Source organism: Staurois parvus, unplaced genomic scaffold, assembly GCF_062004578.1.
Source record: "Staurois parvus isolate SC_StPar_1 unplaced genomic scaffold, SC_StPar_1.0 ptg000087l, whole genome shotgun sequence".
NCBI lineage: Eukaryota > Metazoa > Chordata > Amphibia > Anura > Ranidae > Staurois > Staurois parvus.
Window position 1 is genome coordinate 13,122,766 of NW_028317883.1, and position 21,149 is coordinate 13,143,914.

Below are 21,149 nucleotides of genomic sequence, written 5' to 3' on the forward strand. Positions count from 1 at the left end.
TTATTCATTTTAAAATCCATTTTACACATACAACTTAATGGGGGAATGAGAAAAATGAATACAAAGTTTCAGGTAAGTTCTGTCTCACCTGGTGTCATTGCCTGTGACATTCAGTCAGTTTCTAGATTTCATTTTTTCACACTGCTCAGAAAATGGACATTTTAAAAGCTGATGGCTGCTCTTGGTAACTGCTCCAGTTGAGAAAAAGTTTTGTCTTGTACACGTTTTTGTTAATACCCTGTAATGTTAGAGCAGTAATTCCTCCCCCTCCTTTTGGCTTATAAAAAGACTAAGTTTGAAGGCAGTTTCTGATGTGTTATTTCATTTAAAGGAAAAAAAAAACATAACTGCCTTTACCCGAAGATATGGAGGAAAGTATTGAGACCATTAATTTTGTAGGGGAGGCAGCTGAGGATTTTATCTCCCACTGAAGGTTATGGGATACAAGCTATGGATTCATGCCAATTGCTTTCCACTGAATACACTAATTTTATGCTTTTTTTGGGTACAAAGAGACTGACTAAGTCTAAAAAGACTTTTCCCATACAATAACAGACTGACTGCGTACGTTATACTGACTGACTATGCCCTGAAAAGGTTTATACTCCTAAGCTTTTTACCAATATTCTATGGAAAAGAATTTTAAAAAGGAATCTGTGTATTCCAGTAGTGGATCCTGCCATATTTGTTCTCGGTAAACACCATAGTTCCTATTGAGGATGTTCCCTCTTTCCAGAATTCTGTTAATGGGCATTTTGAAGCCCCCTTAAAGGCCTTGCTTTCTCTTGCAGGTCCTGCCCTGCAGCTGGCAGCTACTGCCATGTCACATGTTTGCCATACTATCACCACCTGGTCGAGACACATAAACAGAGACCTGGAACCTGTCTTTGAAGACCCTGCTCACCTAACAAATGCAGCTGATGCCTTCAGTACTGTTGTTTTGTACTGATGTTCTGGAGAATTTAATTTGACAAGTCTCTAGAATAAAGCGTGGCCTGCTAAACAGGTTTGAATTAAAATGTCCTCTACGCATTTTGATGGTGAATGCCTCTTTGGTGAATCCCTTGACAAATTCATCAAGGACGTTACTGGAAAAAGATACTCCTACCCAACAAGAAAATGTCTCCCACTTCTACAACTTCTACCTCTTCTCAAAGAAAGAAATACTTTCATTCCTCCCAGATGTCAACTTTAAAACCAAGGCTTACCACACACTTTCGTTATGAGAACTGGCCCACCAAGCCTTTCCAAAATCCCTTCTCTTAATGATGGGGTGCTCCCAGTCCCCAAAGTAGGGGGATATCTGTTGGCATTTGCACCAGTCTGAATCCGAGACTTCTTAGACCTCTATGTCCAGATGGTCATTTCAAAAAGTGGTACAAAATAGAGTTTGCCCCCTCCTCACTTTTTTCCTTCCAGTCTGCCAGCTGTAGGCCAAATAAAGTGAGATCTGATGACCACTTTGCACCAATTTTGGACACATGGAGTAGTTGTTCCAGTTCTTTCAGAAGAACAGCTTCAAGGTTTCTGTTCAATCTTACAGTTCCAAAACCAAATGAGGACATCAGCCCAATCCTGGACTTAAATTCTCTAAACAGATCTCTTCATGTTCCAAAACTAAAATCTACTAGATTGTCATTGCTTCCCTTAAACAAGGAGACATTTCTTGCATCAGTAGACATATAAGATGCCTATATCCATTTTCCCATCGCACCCTCGCTTCTTGTATTTTGTTGTACAGGACTCCCCAGCAAAGACCCGGTCTGCCAACGTCCAAAGGACAGTCCAGTTCCTTTTAAACTTTCAGCTGGATAATCAACTTCCCAAAATGTGCCCTCCTGCTGTCACACTGTCTGAAGTACCTGGGTCTAATCTTGGGCACAGCTCATACCAAGGACTTCATCCCTCAGGTCAAAGTGACACCCCTTAATTCAGTTCTTCATGAGAGTTCTGGACATCATGGTGGCCTACTTCAAGGTAATTCCCTTTTGTCAAGTTTCACTCCTGACCCCTTCAATCCACCATCCACAGAATGTTGAATAAAGAAATCCTAACCTGCCCTGGAATTAGGAAACTATTTCCTTCTTAATATTTGGAGCATACTAATGACAGATACAAGTCTTACAGTTTGCAGCAGAATTTACAACTCCCTCACTGTTCAGGGAGCATGGTCACAACAGGAGTCACAACTACCCATCAACTGTCTGGAACTGAAAGCCATCAGATTGTCTCTACAACATTGGAACTTCCTTCTAAGAGGTAACACATTTGGGGTACAATCAGACAGTGCCACAACAGTGGCCTGTATGAATCATCAAGGGGGCACAAGAAGTCTAGCAGCCCTGAAAAAATTAGGCTAAAATCCTCATGGGCAGAAAATTACATTCCAACTATTTTGCATGCCCACATTCTAGGGTTGGACATTTGTCAAGCGAACTTCCTAATCCATCAATGTCTAGACTTGGGGAGTGGTCTCTGCACCCAGAGGTTTTTCAAAATCTCTGTCAAAGGTGAGGATAACCAGATGTGGACGTTCTGGTCTCCAGGTTCAACAACAAGCTAAACAAATTTGTAACCAGGACATAGGATCCTATAACTTTTGCGTTAGATGCTCTGGTGATTCCTTGGACTCCATTCCAATTGGTATATTCCTACCCGCTAATGAAGATCCTCCTTATACTGCTGTGCAAGATAGAGAGAGGTTCCAGGAAGAACATGTTACACTAAGATTTCAGGTGGATGAGCCTTGGCCTCTTCCAAACAGACCAGACCTACTAGTCCAGGTCCCCCTGTTTCTCAGTCACTGGCTTTAATGGCATGGCTATTGAAACCAAATCATAAAGGATATCTCTAATTCTCACCTTGCTCAGAGCAAGAAAATCTAACTCCTGCAAGATTTACCTTCATACACGTAGGACCTTCTTTGCATGGCTCAAGGACAGAAGGCTAGACCTCAGGGTATACTCTACTACACATATTTCTTAAGTCTGGTCTTGACCAGCATCTGGCCCTTTGTACCCTTAAGGTACTGGATTCTGCCTTATCCATCCTCTTAGAGAAACCTCCTGCATTGCAGTTCCTTGTCAGGGCTTTTCTACAGGGAGTTGCTCATATAATTCCCCTACTTCAACAACTTATATCAGCTGGGAATCTCAACATGTTGCTGTCTGCTTTTCAGAGACCTCCCTTTGAGCCAATTGGAAAGATTCCTTTGGAAGACCTCACGCTTCTTGGCCATCGTTATATTGGTTAAGCATATTTCTGAGTTAGCATCTTTTCCTTTTTGCCTGAGGTAGTCCTTCTTTTCTTTCCACCTCAATGAGGACAATGTCCTTCCTTCCCCCCGTCCTGCCACAAAACATGACAAGTAAATTGCATTGCATTGCCTGGATGTGGTCTTGGCTACCAAGGTTTACCTAAATGTTGCAGCTTCTGATCACAAAACATTATCCTTCCCTTGGGCCCTCATAAAGGACACCCTGCCTCCCGTTCCACCATTGCCATGTGGATCAGACAACTCATTTTCAGGCCTTTGCCGTTAACAAAAAGGTTCCTTTTTTTTTGCAAGGTAGCCACTTGGTCCTCTATTCCATGTTTTCCATACTCAGGTGGATGTTCAGGCCTAAGCTGATGCAAGCTTTTGCCACAAGCTGCTTCAAATTATCTGAATATTTGTTTGGGTTCCTTTACACCAGCGGTTCTCAACCTGGGGGTCGCGACCCCTTTGGGGGTCGAACGACCATTTCCCAGGGGTCGCCTAAGACCATCGGAAAACACATATTTCCGATGGTCTTAGGAACCGAGACACCGCTGCTCTGTCTCGCGATCTGTGGGCGGGATGATATGCTGCCCCTGTAACCTGGCCACACCTCCGGGATCACTCAACAGCTCCGCCTCCTTGCCGCTGATTGGCCACCGGAACTGTAGCTCAGGAGAGGCACACAGGCGGCCAATCACCGGCGAGGAGGTGGAGCTTGGAGAGGAGGAGCCGAGCGGCAGAGCGCGCAGATCGAAGAAGATCGAGGGAGCTGCAGGACCGAGTGAAGAGGAGAGAGGCCAGAGAAGGAAGACAGCTGACAGGTAAGTGCAAATTTTGCTTCTGCAGGCTGTAGATGGGAGAGGGAGAGAGCGAGCCCAGGCTGGAGCAGGGGTCAGCAAGGTAAGTATCATTGGTGTCAGTGGGAGGAATAGTGCCCCATCATTTGTGTCACTAATACCAACGATGGGGCACTATTCCTCCCCCCACTGACACCAACGATGGGGCACTATTCCTCCCCCCACTGACACCAACGATGGGGCACTATTCCTCCCCCCACTGACACCAACGATGGGGCACTATTCCTCCCCCCACTGACACCAACGATGGGGCACTATTCCTCCCCCCACTGACACCAACGATGGGGCACTATTCCTCCCCCCACTGACACCAACGATGGGGCACTATTCCTCCCCCCACTGACACCAACGATGGGGCACTATTCCTCCCACTGCAAAATTACAGTTCTGAAGTAGCAACGAAAATAATTTTATGGTTGGGGGTCACCACAACATGAGGAACTGTATTAAGGGGTCGCGGCGTTAGAAAGGTTGAGAACCACTGCTTTAAACCCTTGTTTTTCCTGTGGGCCTTTTGGCAGTTCTAAGCAGCCATGTTGTTGCTTGGGTACATCCCATGGTCTATGAATACCAGTACTGTGTCCTGTACTGTATAAATTAAGAATTTTGACTCCGCTGTAAACTCCTCATCTTGGAGTATAGTACAGGACACAGGTTGCTCTTCTCTTTTGTCTTGATTACTCCTTATTGCTTCCTTTAAAAACAAAACGGGAGCCTCCTGGAGTGGGCAGGGCTATATGGGTGTGCTGTAGAACACGGGTGCTCGACCTGCTACCCGTGGAGCCCACTGATGTGGCCCTCGATCTCAAACCAGGGAATCACTTGCCGAGGGTCGGCAACCCATTGATCGTCGTCTGAGCTTGCCAACCCGCTTATTCACAAATAATAATCTGTATTTGCAGCCGCTAGAAAGTGCTAGTATCACCACCTCAGCTAATCTCAGATCATCAAGCATTTGATTCTCATAAGGAGAGCTCAACCTAGATCCCTCACATGCATAGTTTACAGTAGGGTTTGTGCTCCTATGAGAATCTAATGCTGATCTTTCAGGAGGTGGAGTTCAGACAGTAATGCTCCCTTGCTCGCCTGCCACTAACCTCTTACTGTGCGGCCTGGTTCCTAACAAACCACAGACTGGTACTGGTCCAGGGCTGGGGGTTGGGGACCTCTGTGCTATCCCATCTAACAATACCTGTGCATAGATGTTGTAATCTCTTTTCTGCACCCTTTCTCCTTTTACAGCTCACTAGCAATTTCTACATAGCAACTATGTAAAAATCTTTTTCTTCAGAGGTTTTTCTGCATACAGTGGCACCTCCCATTCATCAATCACTGATTCTGATGAAATTATGGTTTATATTTCTATTGGCTGACAGCTTACTTTGCTATGAAAATAAACTGTCAGCAGAAAAAGGAGGGATTATGTAATTTTATCCAAGCAGGCTTTGCTACACTTGCATTCTCTGTTGTGACATTTTCCCTTCAAAGTCAATTTTTTACAGCTGCTATCAACAACTATCATCTTCATAGTTCAGTAAAGGACTTACAAAAATCTTCATGGACAGATCGTGTTAGATGGGATAACCAAAAGAATAGCAAGGCTCACATTAACCACCTCAATACCAATGTACATATATATACAGACTTTGTATTGTGGTGATTATATATCGGGATCATAGTTGAGGCTACAACCTTGATCCCCATACCATATTATTTTAAAGCCAGCAAGTTCTCTATAATGTAAACGTGATCTGAGCAGCTGTACAGCCACTGGATCACTTTTACAGGTGGCGGAACATATCGGACGGTAGAGCCTGGTAATTATTTTATTTTTTATTACAGGTGCTTAAATAGTGCTGTCAATTTACGCAGCACTTTACATATATATTGTGCATTCACTTCAGTCCCTAACCCTCAACGGGCGTACAATCTAAGGTCCCTAACTTACATTTATACATGCACATACTAGGGCCAATTTAGACAGGAGCCAATTAACCTAACAGCATGTCTTTTGGAGCTTGGGAGGAAACCGGAATACCCGGAGGAAACCCACGCAAGCACAGGGAGAATATGCAAACTCCAGACAGGTGGTGCCTTGGTTGGGATTCAAAGCAACAACTCTAGCACTGCCAGGTGGAAGTGCTAACCATTTAGCCACTGTGCTGCGACGCATTCATGTTCCATTCACTGAGAAGAGTGGCAGGAATGGAAGTTCCTCTTCTGTAATGTCAGAAACCCGGAAGACATGACAATTCTATCACTTCTGCTTTCAGTTTGTTTGTTGACAAGTCGTTACAGATCAGCATCTGAATAAACTGATCTTGGTTTGACCAGATGCTTTAAAGGGGGAGGCCAGATCTCTCCATAAAGAGGTGCTATCCCAGCCTATACTATCACAAGAGATGTTGTTCATCCCTTTTGATAGCAATTAATTTGATCAATTTAAATAAAATATAATAAAAAAAATTTAAAGCACCCCCGTGCTCCAAAGCAAATGCGAAAGCACACGTAGGTCCCACACGCATTTACAAACATCAGAGCGAGAGCAATAATTCTAGTGCCAGACTGCCTGTTTAACTCTGAAAACCTTTACAGGTTACCAGTTTAACCACCTCCTGCCCGCCATGTAGTCCAATGAGGGGCGCAAGGTGGTTCTCTTGTTCTGATAATACGTCATATGACGTCTTGCCATTCTCACCGCGCATGCGCGGCTCAGGGAGCGCGCGGTGATCGGCGGTGCTCTGTGTCCCTCGGACACAGGGGATCACCGATCACGGAAAGAGCCGAAGATGTTGGCTCGGTCGTGATCAGCTGTGTCCAATCACAACTGATCACATGTAAACAGGGAAATGCCGGTTATTGGCATTTCTCTCCTCTCGAGCTGTCACGCTGACAGCTCGTGAGGAGAGGAGAGCTGGTAATCGGCTTTCCGCGGAGGGGACATGTACATTGATCATCAGGGCACTGATGATCAGTGTAGCCCCAGAAGTGCCACCTGTCAGAGTCCATCAGTGCCAGCTGAATAGTGCCACAATGCCACATATCAGTGCATACCAGTGCACATCAATGCCACAAATCAGTGCCCATCTGAGCTGCCCTTCAGTGTCACCCATCAGTGCCACCTATCAATGCCAATCGGTGCTGCCAATCAGTGCCACCTGTCAGTGTGCATCATTGCCGCCTATCAGTTCCAGTCAGTGCTGCCTTTCAGTGCTCATCAGTGATGCCTGTCAATGCCCATCAGTGCCACCTACCAGTGCCACCTATCAGTGTCCATCAGTGCATCTTATCAGTGCCCATCACTACAGCCTCATTAGCGTACATCAGTGAAGGAGAAAAAAATCACTTATTTACAAAATTTTTATAAAAACTAAGAAAAACTTTTTTTTTTTCAAAATTTTCAGTGGTTTTTGGTTTGTTTAAGAAAAAATAAAAAAACAGAGGTGATTAAATACCACCAAAATAAAGCTCTGTCACAAAAAAATGATAAAAATTTCATATGGGTACAGTGTTGCATGACCGCGCAATTGTCATTCAAAGTGTGATAGCGCTGAGAGCTGGAAATTGGCCTGGGCAGGAAGGGGGTATAAGTGCCCTGTAGGCTAGTGGTTAAAGTGTTGCTTATTGATAATGTAATGTACTGTGGTTTGTCACCATTCCACCAGCATCCATAGTTTAAGGTATGATATGTCTATTTACTCAGCATATCACTATCTTTTTTTATATTTTGCCAAAAATTGGGTATTCAATTGTGTTCGTGTTCGCTAAAATTAATTAACTGCTGCACAAATATCGTGTGACATCCATAATTTTTAATCTCTAGGGCTACTGCTTAAAAAAAGAAAAACATTATCAATGTGACCCCTCAGCTTTGCTCTGCATTAACCTATTGCCAACCATATCATGCATATATATTGTGGCAAAGAAGACAGGACCCTCTCATATACCCAGTGAAGTGAATACGCTCAGATGATACACAGAGATGAAAGAAATCCTCCTACATATGTTTTACTTGTTGATCTGTAGTCTTCTCTTTTCTACATCCCTTCAAAAGTGCAAAATTGTGATAAAATACTTGTCTGTCAGTATCACAGAGGAGGGGGCGGAGAGCTGCAGTTAGAGCTCTTGTACAGTGTGTGAGAGTTGATTGGAGGAAAGGGACCCCCCTCCCCCTTTACACAGCACAGAGGAATGAAGGAACTCGCAGAGCTGTGTTCTAAATAGACAAGCTGTATGCTGAGCTCCCTCCCCTGTCACTAATATATCTCCTGTGTCCAGAAAACTTCTCAGAAGTGACTTTTAGAGCTTTGGAGATAGACAAGTAAACACTACAGATATATATACTTTGTTCAGATTTCATGACTAAGGTTTTACGACCACTTTAATACCCATGCACTGCACATATGCTTCCATAGTGGCTGAGGTTTCTGGGCTGGCGGGACATGCTTCCGATCATGTGACCACTGACCGGCCAATCGCAGGTCATGTGATCCAGAAGTCTGTTTTGCTACTTTCCCTTTGTTAACCAATGAAACCACCAAACTACTTATTCACTGCCTTGTTATCTCTCGACTAATGCAACTCCCTTATCATAGGCCTACCTCTACACAGACTATCCCCCTTTATTCTATCATGAATGCTGTTGGACCAGTCTACCTTACCTGTGTCTTCCACCCCTCTTTGCCAGGCCCTCCACTGGCTTCTGACTGCCTGACAAATGCAATTTAAAATACTAACAACATGTAAAGCCATTCACAGTTCTGCCACAAGTTACTTCAATCTTGTCTCAATAGGTCTCCCAAACCATCCTCTCCGCTCCTCGCAAGACCTCCCTGCTCTATAGCTCCCTTGTTGTCTCCTCCCATGTTCATCTCCAGAACTTCTGTCTACCTCAGTCTTTCCAGCTATCTCCTACTCTGTCCATCTTTAGGCCATCTTTGAAAAGTCATCTCTTCAGGGATGCCTATTCCACTTAACTAAATTTTAAGTCTTCCAACAGATCATCCCTCACAGTTATTACTTTTTGTACAACTTACCCCACCCTAATGGATTGTAAGATCCATGAGCAGGACCCTCTTGTATTGTAACTGTGTGTGTTATATTGTAAAACGCTGTGCAAACTGATATAATTCCTGTATAATAAATGGTAATATAATATTGAAAATCTCTTGATTATAGGCCTAAATAGTGTAGATGCTAAAACTAACTATAACCATAAACTCATGTACAAAAAACAATTTATCCTTATTTCCATGAATTGTAATAAACTGCAAGCCCCCACTGAGAGGTGTCATGACATTATTGTTCACTATTCCTCTTTCAGCGATCGAGGGGAAGAAGAAGGAAAAAGAAAAGCTAATGGACAGGAGAAACCAAGACACAAAAGCCATAAAGAACAAGAATCTCGCAAACGGAAACGGTCAAAGAAGGGTCATAAGAAGAAGCAGAAGAAGCGTTCACACAAAAAACTGAAGAAAAGAAAGAAAGAGCAGGTGGAAAGTACGGAGTCTTCAAGTGAAAGCTCAGATGAATCGGAAGAAAAGCGGAAGAAGTCCAAGCGGAAGAAGACAACCCGGAAAAAGAGGGCAAAGAAACGGCCATCATCCTCTGGCCAAGACAGTGACTCATCAAGTGATGATATGAGCAGTACAGAGGATCCTAAAATAGAGGACCGCAAAAAAAGATGGACTGAAAAATCTAGCAAGAAACATCACAGTAGTCATAGCAGATCAAAGTCCAAAAAAGACTCCGAAACAGAAACCAGGAAAAGTAGAAGAACCAACTGGAAAGTGGCCAAAGATGAAAGTTCAGAGAGCTCCGATGAGGACTAAATGTCTGCATATCCCTGTATTTCTGATTTTATCATCCTGAAATCACACATAAAAAGTTTGTATTTTTTCTTTTCAAACATTTCAAATGTGCAATAATATGTTTAAAAAAATATAGTCCTATGGCAACAATGCTTGTCATGTTTTTGTCCTTTTAAATTTGAGGAATACTAAAACCCAACTTAACTGGAGGAAATTAATGTATTTGATGGGGGCAAAAGTATATGGAATTGTGAGAAGAGAACTGTTTGGTATATTGCTGTGCTACTACAGTCCCAGTATAGTTTCAGTTGGGTCAGTTCACAAAGATGCATGTTATTTTAACCACTTCTTTATTTTTGGTGTATTATTTTCTTTTGAAGTGTTTAGTTTACAGACATAAATATCCCATAGGTATTGAATGAAATGGATTTTCTAACTATCAAGACTCTGTCTAATAAATCTGTTTATTTTAATAGTACAGTATAGTACAGAGCTTGTATTCCCAGACCATGGGTTATGCAGGTGACCTTCAGGTGATTGGACACTGGCAAAACGTGCTAAGGCCATCCCTAATGTAGGCTCATATAACCCCACCCATATATGTTTACCGCTGCTCAAGGTAGAGAGACTTCCAGTCTCCAAACACAACTCCTCCTGGGTAGGTGCTTGCCCAACTCATGTGCTGCATAGATAAGAACAAAGGAAGTCCGATCAGCTGCACTCCAAACAATCCACTTTATTGAACCAGGAAAAAAACAATACAGACAGTGGAAATACAGTGGGGGACTGGCAGATAAATGCGCTTATTCATTACCATTGCAGCTGCTGATCAGGATGTCATATGATGACCACCCAAACGGCATGTGTCCAGCCCGGCCATCAATTGAATATAGGTTCGGGTGGGAACAGGTTAAAGCAGGTGTATGCATGTTTAGTTTTTTTTAAGCCACATTTAGATTGTCTTATTTATCATGAACTCACAACATTAATTTTCTCTTAACATAGCTTACAGTTAAGTACACAGTACACAGGGAAATGCTCTGTGTGAATGGCACTAATTAAAATCTTTGCATGCATTTATATGCATTTTGAAATATTATCTCAGTACATATGTAACCTGGACTGTAGCTGAGAACTGAGAACTGCTGCAAAACATTCTCCTTCATTACTGCTGTAATATCCTCCTGCAGTGTGAATAGAGTTAAACTGAATATTCATTAATGCAGAAGTGCAGCTGCCTTCTTTAAGGAGACCACTATGAAATATTCATCTATGAAGTGTCTCCAGTGCAGGGGGCAGCCATCTTGGCTTTGTCTGATTCGATACTAGAGGACGGTGACTGGCTGATGAAACAAAGCAAATAAAGGAGGGTCTGCAGGCTGCTGAGGGGAAGAGAGAGTACACTTTTAAAGGGATGGGGTGAGAGGAAAGAGACTGGACTGCTGGCTGAATGGAACCCTGCCATAACTGAGCCCAATCGAGCAAGACCTTAGAGATACTGTTTATCGCACTGGACTTTGAATAAAATACGGAAAGTTTCTCCCTGGGAAGGTCTGAAATGTGATTTAGATGCCTGGTGAGATCAGACTGTACTACAGAGAACTCCCACCACTTGTAAAGAAGGAAAAGGACTGTCTCAGCTTGATTGAAAGAGAGAAATCACATCAACACTTATTTCTGTCTGAGGCGTTGAAGAGAATCAGCGCATGTGGAGATCCAGAAGAGGGTTACCTGGGTCTGGCAAGAGACTAACATCGCACAAGTTAATCTATTATCTGTTTGGAGCTGTTGTGCTTTCTCTAAGGGCCCCAATATTGCCGCTCAACTTTTTTTCTTCCTTTTTATTTCCCCCCATCATTCACTAGCCAGTGGGATAAAACTGGGACTTTTATTGCAAGTTAGGACTGTCTTCATATACTCTTGCTAGGTAAAAGCAATTCTGTTATCTAGGTAAAATTAATGCTGTTAATTACTGATAGAATACTGGAGGTGCCTAACCATATCTCTGAGTCCGTGGAGTATCATCTATGGGTGCAATGGGTTGTAGTGTGCATGCCCTCACAGATTGAACAGCACACAGTGTGGAGAAACGGCACTCAATTCTGTGTCTCTGTTGCAGCTGTGATTGTCACTTGTAGCTGCAGCAAAGATCTATGCAGTGGGGGAGAAGATCTGTTGCTGATCTAATTTCCTGTGTTTTGAATACAGGATAAGTCTCATTAACAGCTCTGTAGTTATTAATTCTGTGATGTTAAGTGGGTATTCTCCAAACCTCCTGTCAGTCTGTTCAGCCTTCCCCTTCCCCACCAGTCAAAGACCTGCTCTTCTACGTCTGCAGTATAGTAATCATACAGTGGTGATGGATGTTCTTCACATGTAAACATGGCAGCATCGGTTCTCCTGATTTCCCTACCTGGTTCATTGACCACTGCCTCCACATTACAGCTCATTGAAAACACAGATGTGCAGAGCTTCCCTGACAGCCTGAGATTTGCAGCAGACGTGGAGTAGATGTCATGAATTGTAAGCAGAGAGTTCTGTGCATGTGCAGGCTGGTGCAGTGCTGGTCACCAAGGCTAGGAGCCTCTAAAAGCTGTAAAAACCCATTATTTCAGCAAGCTGCAAATGCCAGGGCGCGTGGGCGTCTGAGTCCCCTATGTCAGAGCTTGTCCTCCTCATTTTATTTCCCAATTTGACTTCAAACAGCAGCACTGCAAATAGAAGAGGCCAGTGTGCCTAAGTGTGGAATGGTGGATCCTGTTTTTTATAGGCTAGTGATGTATGTTTAAGGGCTTTTTCACACTTGACTTCTGTCCAAACACCCCTATAGCGTTTAGGCATTTTACAAGCTCTAAAAACTGTCCCCAAATGCCCTATGTGTGGTTTTGAGCCATTGTATTGGCGATTTACAAGCATTAAAACCGCACCACAAATGCCTATAATGAACTTAATGGTATAAACACCTCGCAAAGGCCTGCCAGGTGTTTGAGAAGTGTTACCATAGACTTGAATGGGAGGCGTTGAAAGGTTTCAACTCCTCCTGACTCCACATGAGGCGTTAATTTTGACGCGATGCTAATGCTTCAGTGTGAACAGCACTGTGTGCTGCCATGTGTTCCATTTTCATAGGCGTTTGAGGAGCGTTAGAAAAGCTCCTCAAAAGCAGGCTTTCAACGCTAGTGTGAACTGAGCCTTACTGTCAGGATTATGTAAAGCAGTATTAAACCCAAAGAGTGCACCTCTAAGTCCAGCAATAAAATAGATTAAAAAGAATAAATGCCCATTTACATATAGTAGGATATATGTAATCATAAGCGGTATATCAGGCCAACATCTGTGGTCATAGGTAACAGAGAAATGGATCCAGATGGAATTCACAAAGCTGTAGGTAAGGGATGAAACCTAGGCAGCACAAGTAATGGAGCCGAACTGTCAGAGATCTGACAGCGTAGGAACCTCTGTAGTGACGTCAGACACTGGGGGTGTGATAGGGGCCGTGGCTCTGTGTTTCGAGGCGGTAATGCCTCTTTCTCAATCATGCTTACCAGCACATCCCCCTTCTTCCTTTATGCAAAACGAAAAAGGACAGTCCTTTGAAAACAACACAGCCAAGATACTTGAGACTGGCAACTGCAAGCAGCTGTGAGAATAAACACCCTCAATTCCTTGTCCCCAGGTGGTCTTAATGAGGATATACAGTGAGGAACAGAAGTATTTGAACACCCTGCGATTTTGCAAGTTCTCCCACTTAGAAATCATGGAAGGGTCTGAAATTCACATTGTAGGTGCATTCCCACTCTGAGAGACAGAATTTAAAAAACAAATTCAGGAAATCACATTGTATGATTTTTAACAAATTTATTTGTCTTGCACTGCTGAACATAAGTATTTGAACACCTGTGCAAATCAGTGTTAATATTTGGTACAGAAGCCTTTGTTTGCAATTACAGAGGTCAAACATTTCCTGTAGTTCTTGACCAGGTTTGCACACACTGCAACAGGGATTTTGGCCCACTCCTCCACACAGATCTCCTCTAGATCTGTCAGGTTTCGGGGCTGTCTCTGAGCAACACGGAGTTTCATCTCCCTCCAAAGATGTTCTATTGGATTTAGGTCTGGAGACTGGCTAGGCCTCTCCAGAACCTTGATATGCTTCTTATGGAGCCACTCCTTGGTTATCCTGGCTGTGTGCTTCGGGTCGTTGTCATGTTGGAAGACCCAGCCACGACCCATCTTCAATGCTCTGACTGAGGGAAAGAGGTTGTTGTTCAAAATCTCACAATAGATGGCCCCATTCATCCTCTCCTTAATACAGTGTAGTCATCCTGTCCCCTTCGCAGAAAAGCACCCCCAAAGCATGATGTTACCACCCCCATTCTTCACAGTAGGGATGGTGTTCTTGGGATGCAACTCATCCTTCTTTTTCCTCCAAACACGACGAGTGAAGTTTAGACCAAAAAGTTCTACTTTGGTCTCATCTGACCACATGACTTTCTCCCATCCCTCCTCTGGATCATCCAGATGGTCATTGGCAAACTTCAGACGGGCCTGGACATGTGATGATTTGAGCAGGGGAACCTTCCGTGCAATGCATGATTTGAAACCATGACGGCGTAGTGTTCTACCGACAGTGACCTTTGAAATTGTGGTCTCCGCTCTCTTCATGTCATTGATCAGCTCCTCCCTTGTAGTTCTGGGCTGATTCCTCACCTTTCTTATCAGTGATACCCCACGAGGTGAGATCTTGCATGGAGCCCCAGTCCGAGGGAGACTGACAGTCGTCTTTAGCCTCTTCCATTTTCTAACAATTGCTCCAACAGTGGATCTATTTTCACCAAGCTGCTTGGCAATTTCCCCGTAGCCCTTTCCAGCCTTGTGGAGGTCCACAGTTTTGTCTCTGATATCTTTTGACAGCTCTTTGGTCTTGCCCATGGTAGTAGTTGGCGTCTGACTGTGGGGTGGACAGGTGTGTTTAAAGAGCTCAGACAGGTGCTGCTAACTTAGATTAATGAGTGGAGTAGAGGTGGACTTTTTAAAGGCACAGTAACAGGTCTTTGAGAGCCAGAATTCTTGCTGTTTCTTAGGTGTTCAAATACTTATGTTCAGCAGTGTAAGACAAATAAATTCTTTAAAAATCATACAATGTGATTTCCTGAATTTTTTTGTTTTTAAATTCTGTCTCTCAGAGTGGGAATGCACGTACAATGTGAATTTCAGTCCCCTTCATGATTTCTAAGTGGGAGAACTTGCAAAATCGCAGGGTGTTCAAATACTTCTGTTCCTCACTGTAGAAAAAAATACTATTATTTAGTCTTCCAGTATATCTCAACTTATTTTTGTCCATTTAGCCACCTGATAGTTAAGCTGGTAGGAATGGGAACGTGTTTCTGTATGTGAAGTTGGTAGACATGGTAACTTAAGTTTTCGTATGTCTAATGAAGTATTCTGCTCACCTCTGAATTACCTTTGGGTTACATTGCTAAAATCTGTTTCACAAACTATTCAGTTAGAATTGGACACATGTTCACCCAGACATGCATTATCGGTTATAACCTGGATATCGGTATATGGACATTTTATAATCTCATGTTTGATAATTGGCCCATAAAATACACATACTGTTCATATATTTATATATATTTTTTTTAGATTTAATCCAATGCACATTCTCTCAGACATGCATTATCGGTCAGAACTTAGATATTGGTATAATGGTACACTGTGCTGTAACCTCATATTTCGTACTAGTTAATATGGTCCCGTATATACAGGTTGTAAATGCATGGACTGATGTGTATTTGTTCTGCATATATGACCATATGTACCCCTTGTGGGTTGCCTCTCATCGTAATCAGTTTATCATTGTCATTTTGAATCCATTCATCTTAATTTAGTTTTCTTTATTTGTTACATTTTTAAAAAATAATTTATGATTTCATCAGTAGGATTTTATTTCTATGGATATTGCTCCATTTTTAGCATTTTACACATTTTTGGATATACCTTTTTTATTACACATTGATGCTGTTTTAACCTTCATATATAATTCATAGTTACATAGTTAGTCTGGCTGAAAAAAGACCAAAGTCCATCCAGTTCAACTATTAAAAAAAAAAAAAAAAGTTATAATCCTACATCCACAGTTGATCCAGAGGAAGGCAAAAAAAACCAGCAAAGCATTATCCAATTTGCTCCTGCAGGGGAAAAACATTCCTTCCTGATCCCCCCGAGAGGCAATCGGATATTCCATGGATCAACTTTACCTGTAACTGTTAGTATCCAGTTATATTCTGTGTATCTAGGAAACAATCCAGGCATTTTTTTAAAGCAATCCACTGAGCTGGCCAGAACCAACTCTTGAGGGAGTCTATTCCACATTTTCACAGCTCTCACTGTGAAGAAACCTTTCCGTGTTTGGAGATTAAATTTCTTTTCCTCCCGACGTAAAAAGTGCCCCGTTGTCCTCTGTGATGACCTCAGGGTGAAGAGCTCTACACCGAGTTCACTATATGAACCACTGATGTGTTTATACATGTTGATCATATCCCCCCTTAATCTCCTCTTCTCAAGAGAGAATAAATTCAGTTCCTCTATTCTTTCCTCATAGCTGAGCTCCTCCATGCCTCTTATCAGTTTGGTTGCCCATCTCTGTACTTTCTCCAGTTCCCCAATGTTCTTTTTGTGAATTAGTGCCCAAAACTGAACTGCATATTCCAGATGAGGTCTTACCAATGATTTGTACAGGGGTAATATTATATAACTCTCTCTGGAGTCTATACCTCTTTAAATACAAGAGAGGATTTTGCTCGCTTTAGAAACCTCAGCTTGGCCTTGCATGCCATTATTAAGCTTGTGATCTGCCAGAACTCCCAGATCCTTCTCCACCATTGATTCCCCCAGTTGTGCCCCCCCTAGTATGTATGATGCATGCATATTCTTAGTCCTCAAGTGCATCACCTTACATTTATCAAATCAACATTAAACCTCATTTGCCACATAGTTCCCCAATTAAACCATGCATTGAGGTCAGCTTGTAAGTTGGAGACATCCTGTAAACTGTTATTCCACAGCTTGGTGTCATCTGCAAAGACTGAAATGGTATTTTTAATCCCAGACCCTATATTGTTTATAAATATATTAAAAAGTAAGGGTCCCAACACTGAACCTTGGGGTACACCACTGAGAACCCTAGACCATTCAGAATATGAATCATTAACCACTACTCTCTGAATACGATCTTTTAGACCGTTTTCTATCCTCTTTACATACAGATTTTTCCAAGCCCGTAGACTTTACCTTACACATTAGCCGTGTGTGGAGAACTGTGTCAGACGCTTTTGCAAAATCCAAGTATACCACGCCCACCGCCACCCCTCTGTCTAAGGTTTTGTTCACCTCCTCATAAAAAGAAATCAGATTTGTTTGACAACTTTTGTCTTTCATGAATCCATGCTGTTTGTTGCTTATAATATTTTTTTCAAGCAAGAACTCATCTATGTGGTCTTTAATTAAACTCTCCAGTATCTTCCCAACTAAAGAAGTTAAACTAACCGGTCTATATTTACTTGGTAAAGATTATGAACCCTTTTTAAATATTGGCACCACATTGGCCTTATGCCAATCCAGTGGTACTGTGCCAGTCATTAAAGAGTCCTTAAAAATTAGAAACAATGGCTTTGAAATGACAGAGCTCAATTCTTTAAGGACCCGTGGGTGTATGCCATCTGCTCCAGGTGCTTTATTTACCTTTATTCTGTCTACATATTTTTGGATCATATCAATTGTGAGCCAATGTGGATCATCTGGAGTTGTGTCAATACTATGCCCATTATTATTATTATTACTTCGAGTTTATATAGCGCCAAAGGGTTTGCTCAGCGCTGTACAATAGACATTATGTACATTATGGACAAGAGCTCCCCTATGCTCCTTTGTATACACAGAGCTGAAGAAAGTATTTAATAAATTTGCCTTCTCTTTATCCGCAGTCACCTACTCTAGATTATTTTGAAAAGGGTCTATATGCCTGGACCGGACCTTTTTAATATTAATATTTGAAGCTTTTTTTGGGGGGTTGGTCCTGCTATCTTTTGCAGTCTGTCGTTCGTTTTCAATTTTTGTGGCCTTTATTTCCTTTTTGCATATTCTGTTATATTCTTTGTAATGTTTAAACAATGATAGCCTTTCTTCATTTTTATATTAAATAAAAGCTCTTTTCTTATTACCTATAGCTTTTTTAACTTTGGCCGTAAGCCACATGGGTTTGATTTTTATCCTTTTAAAATTGTTGCCCATGGGAATATATTTTGCAGTGTGTTCACATACAGTCTTTCTGATGAACTCCCATTTCTGTGTTATGTTCATTGATACCAATATTCCCTCCCAGTCTAAGTCTTGGAGAGCAGCTCTCAGCCTTGGAAAATTAGCTCTCTTAAAATTGAGCGTTTTTATTTTTCCTGTATATGCTTGCTGTTTACAGCTAATAATAAATTAAATCATGTTATGGTCACTGCTACCCAGATGTTCTTTTATATGGACATTCGTAATAAGCTCTGCATGGTTTGAGATTACCAGGTCCAGTAGAGCATCATTCCTAGTTGGGGCCTGCTATGAAATGTACCATAAAATTGTCCTGTAGTAGGTTTAAAAATGTTTGCCCTTTAACTGTTCCTGCAGTACCATTACTCCAGTCAATTTCCGGGTAATTCAAATCCCCCATTATTATCACTGTCCCAGCCTTTGCAGCCCTTTCAATCTGTGCAAGGAGCTGAGTCTCCACCTCCTCATTAACACTGGGAGGCCTACAGTATAACAAACTCCAATGATTACCTTTGTAGTATGCACCTCCATATGCCAGTTCCACCCATAATACTTCAGCCTCATCACATTCTCCATCAACTAGGTCCTCTTTCACACTCGCTCTGAGATCACTTCTTACATAGAGAACTACACCACCACCTTTCCTATTTACTCTGTCTTTCCAAAAGAGAACATAGCCAGGAATATTAATGGCTCAGTCATGTGAAGAATGAAGCCAAGATTCAGCAATACCAATTAAATCATAGTTCTCTTCATGCACCAAAGCTTCCAAGGAAGTCAAGAGGAACATACTCATCTATGCATTCCTGGGTCATGGGGAAGCAATCCAGTTGGATGCTGCCTCCCCATGTGACTCTGGTGGCCATCTTGGGTCAGGCAGACTCTATTCAAGGTCCTGGCTCCTGGGCTTGGTGTGCATTTTTGTGAGTTGGTAGTGCAGGGACAGGCCACCCGTCTGTTAGGAAAAGTGAATAGAGGTAGGGAAAGGTTCCAGACAAGGAGGAACATGCCATCCTTCCTGGAATCCTCCTGTTTGGGTACTGATGGGTCAGTCCTCATTATGCCTTCTGAGACAGATACTGTCAGCATGCTCAAGACGCACTCTATTCTACATTGCTGAGACATACTGTGAATGCTCCTGATTGGGTGTCCTCCTGCCTAACTGTAAACTGAATTTTGTCATTAATACAAGTTCTGATCCTACATCTGGATTTTGTGTAATTACTGCTGCCGTACTGCTCTGCACCTCCCTACAAGCGGCTTTGTGCTTTCCATCTGGATCCATTTTTCTCAACTTATGACCACAGATGTCAGCCTGATTTACATGCTATGCTTACAAATAACCTACTATATGTGAGTTGATATTTATTCTTTTTAATAAATTTATTTTATTGCTGTACTTAAAGGCACCCTCTTGTGTTCCTTTGCTATATTACAGATAACCCTTCTATCTGAAGAGGAGCTGCCCTAAGGACTTTGTGGCTATATCACATATTATATATTTCTTTCTTTGATCTGATTGCTGCTACCTGTGGGACTACTAGTATTTTTTTCCACAATTGACTATTTTACTGAAATATATTATATTGCAGCTTACCAATTCTTAGATGTGTTGGCTGTATTTGATTCCTTTTTTAGGCTTTCTTCTATTTTCATCCAGTGGTCCAGCCAGTAAATCTGTTGTTTTTCAACAGAAAAGCTCTCTTGCAGTTACATTTACCACTGGCAGGGGTGCTTAAAATGATCAGCTTTTATTTATTCATGTAAAACCTTTATCCCAAAAGGAAATAAAACTGCTGTAACTGATTATAAAGTATTGGTTGGCATTCAGCTTCAAGTTGTTACTGTAGTTAAATCTGTTAGTACATCTAACACTACTCTCCCCCCAGACTAGCAATGCCACTGTTCAAATCTGCCCCCTGTGCTCCTTCATCCAGAGTGGAATCTGTATAATACAGGAGGTGTGTTACTGGCCAGATCACTAAGGGAAAACCAAGGAAAATGACTAAAGAAAAAGAAAACTAATGCAGCCACCACATCCCTTACATATTAAGGAAATCAGTACTCTCAAAAGCTAAAGCAGATTATATATATCTAGTGGCTCACAAATAAAGCTTGTAGATGAGAGGATTTCTCTGGAAAGGTACCCCCAAATGTTAGAAATCTACTAAAAGTAGCAAAAAAAAAAAAGTATGAAAACAAAAATAGTCACCTATTATGACCACAAAAATTACCAAACTTATCAATAAAAATATCCCAGCTCCTAAACTTGTTCCCAAGAGTGTTTTTAGTGTGCCTAAAAAATCCTAATCATTATAAAAGTTCTTTTCTCTAGTCATCTTCCAGGACAGCACACCTGAGAGAGGACTAGCTCCACCTGACAGCAAACACTATCAAATTAAAAAAGTTTAAATTCTCCACCTTTCCCTCCACTCCTCAGTTTTTGATTGTGTTTCCCTGGCAGCAAAATGTTTGTTTCTTTTTGAAGACCTATGGTCTTGGACTGGAAGGATCCCCCTGGGGAGTAAAGCAGCTGAGCCAGGGAGGGCAGGCTGTGAATCAAGGTCACTCACCCACTCCAGGGGTCTCAGTGTGTAGGAGCTTTCCGGGCACAGGAGAGGTGTGCCTGGTGTTCTGGGGACAGGCGCCCTTCTTCCCTCGTTTGTGGCAGCGGGGAGGACCAGAAGAGGAACAGGCTGTGAGGTTATCTCGTGGTTGCCGTGGGTTCGCCGACAGAATCGCGTGGTGCGTGCCCACAGTGGGCTCCGACATTAGCCCTGCTAAGGCTGGAAGGCAAGTAAGCAGAGAGCCCAGGGTCCATGAGCGCAGGACCGGAAGCTGGAGCGAGGCTATGGACCAAGCCTTGTTCTCCGTTTGATTTCCAGTTCGGGCGGAACTTCTGCA

At 42.4% G+C, this 21,149-nt stretch overlaps 1 protein-coding gene across 4 annotated transcripts in view; it reads left to right on the top strand.

Moving 5' to 3' along the window:
- NKAPD1 (NKAP domain containing 1) overlaps positions 1-10,076 on the top strand; it is a 61,396-nt gene extending 51,320 nt beyond the window's left edge. For all 4 annotated transcript variants that reach the window (XM_089670203.1, XM_089670204.1, XM_089670202.1 and 1 more), the window contains exon 7: positions 9,440-10,076. In XM_089670203.1, coding sequence (XP_089526329.1) covers positions 9,440-9,947 — 508 coding nt within the window. In that variant the 3' untranslated portion in view covers positions 9,948-10,076. The remainder of the gene's footprint in view (positions 1-9,439) is intronic.
- Positions 10,077-21,149: the final 11,073 nt, after the last annotated feature.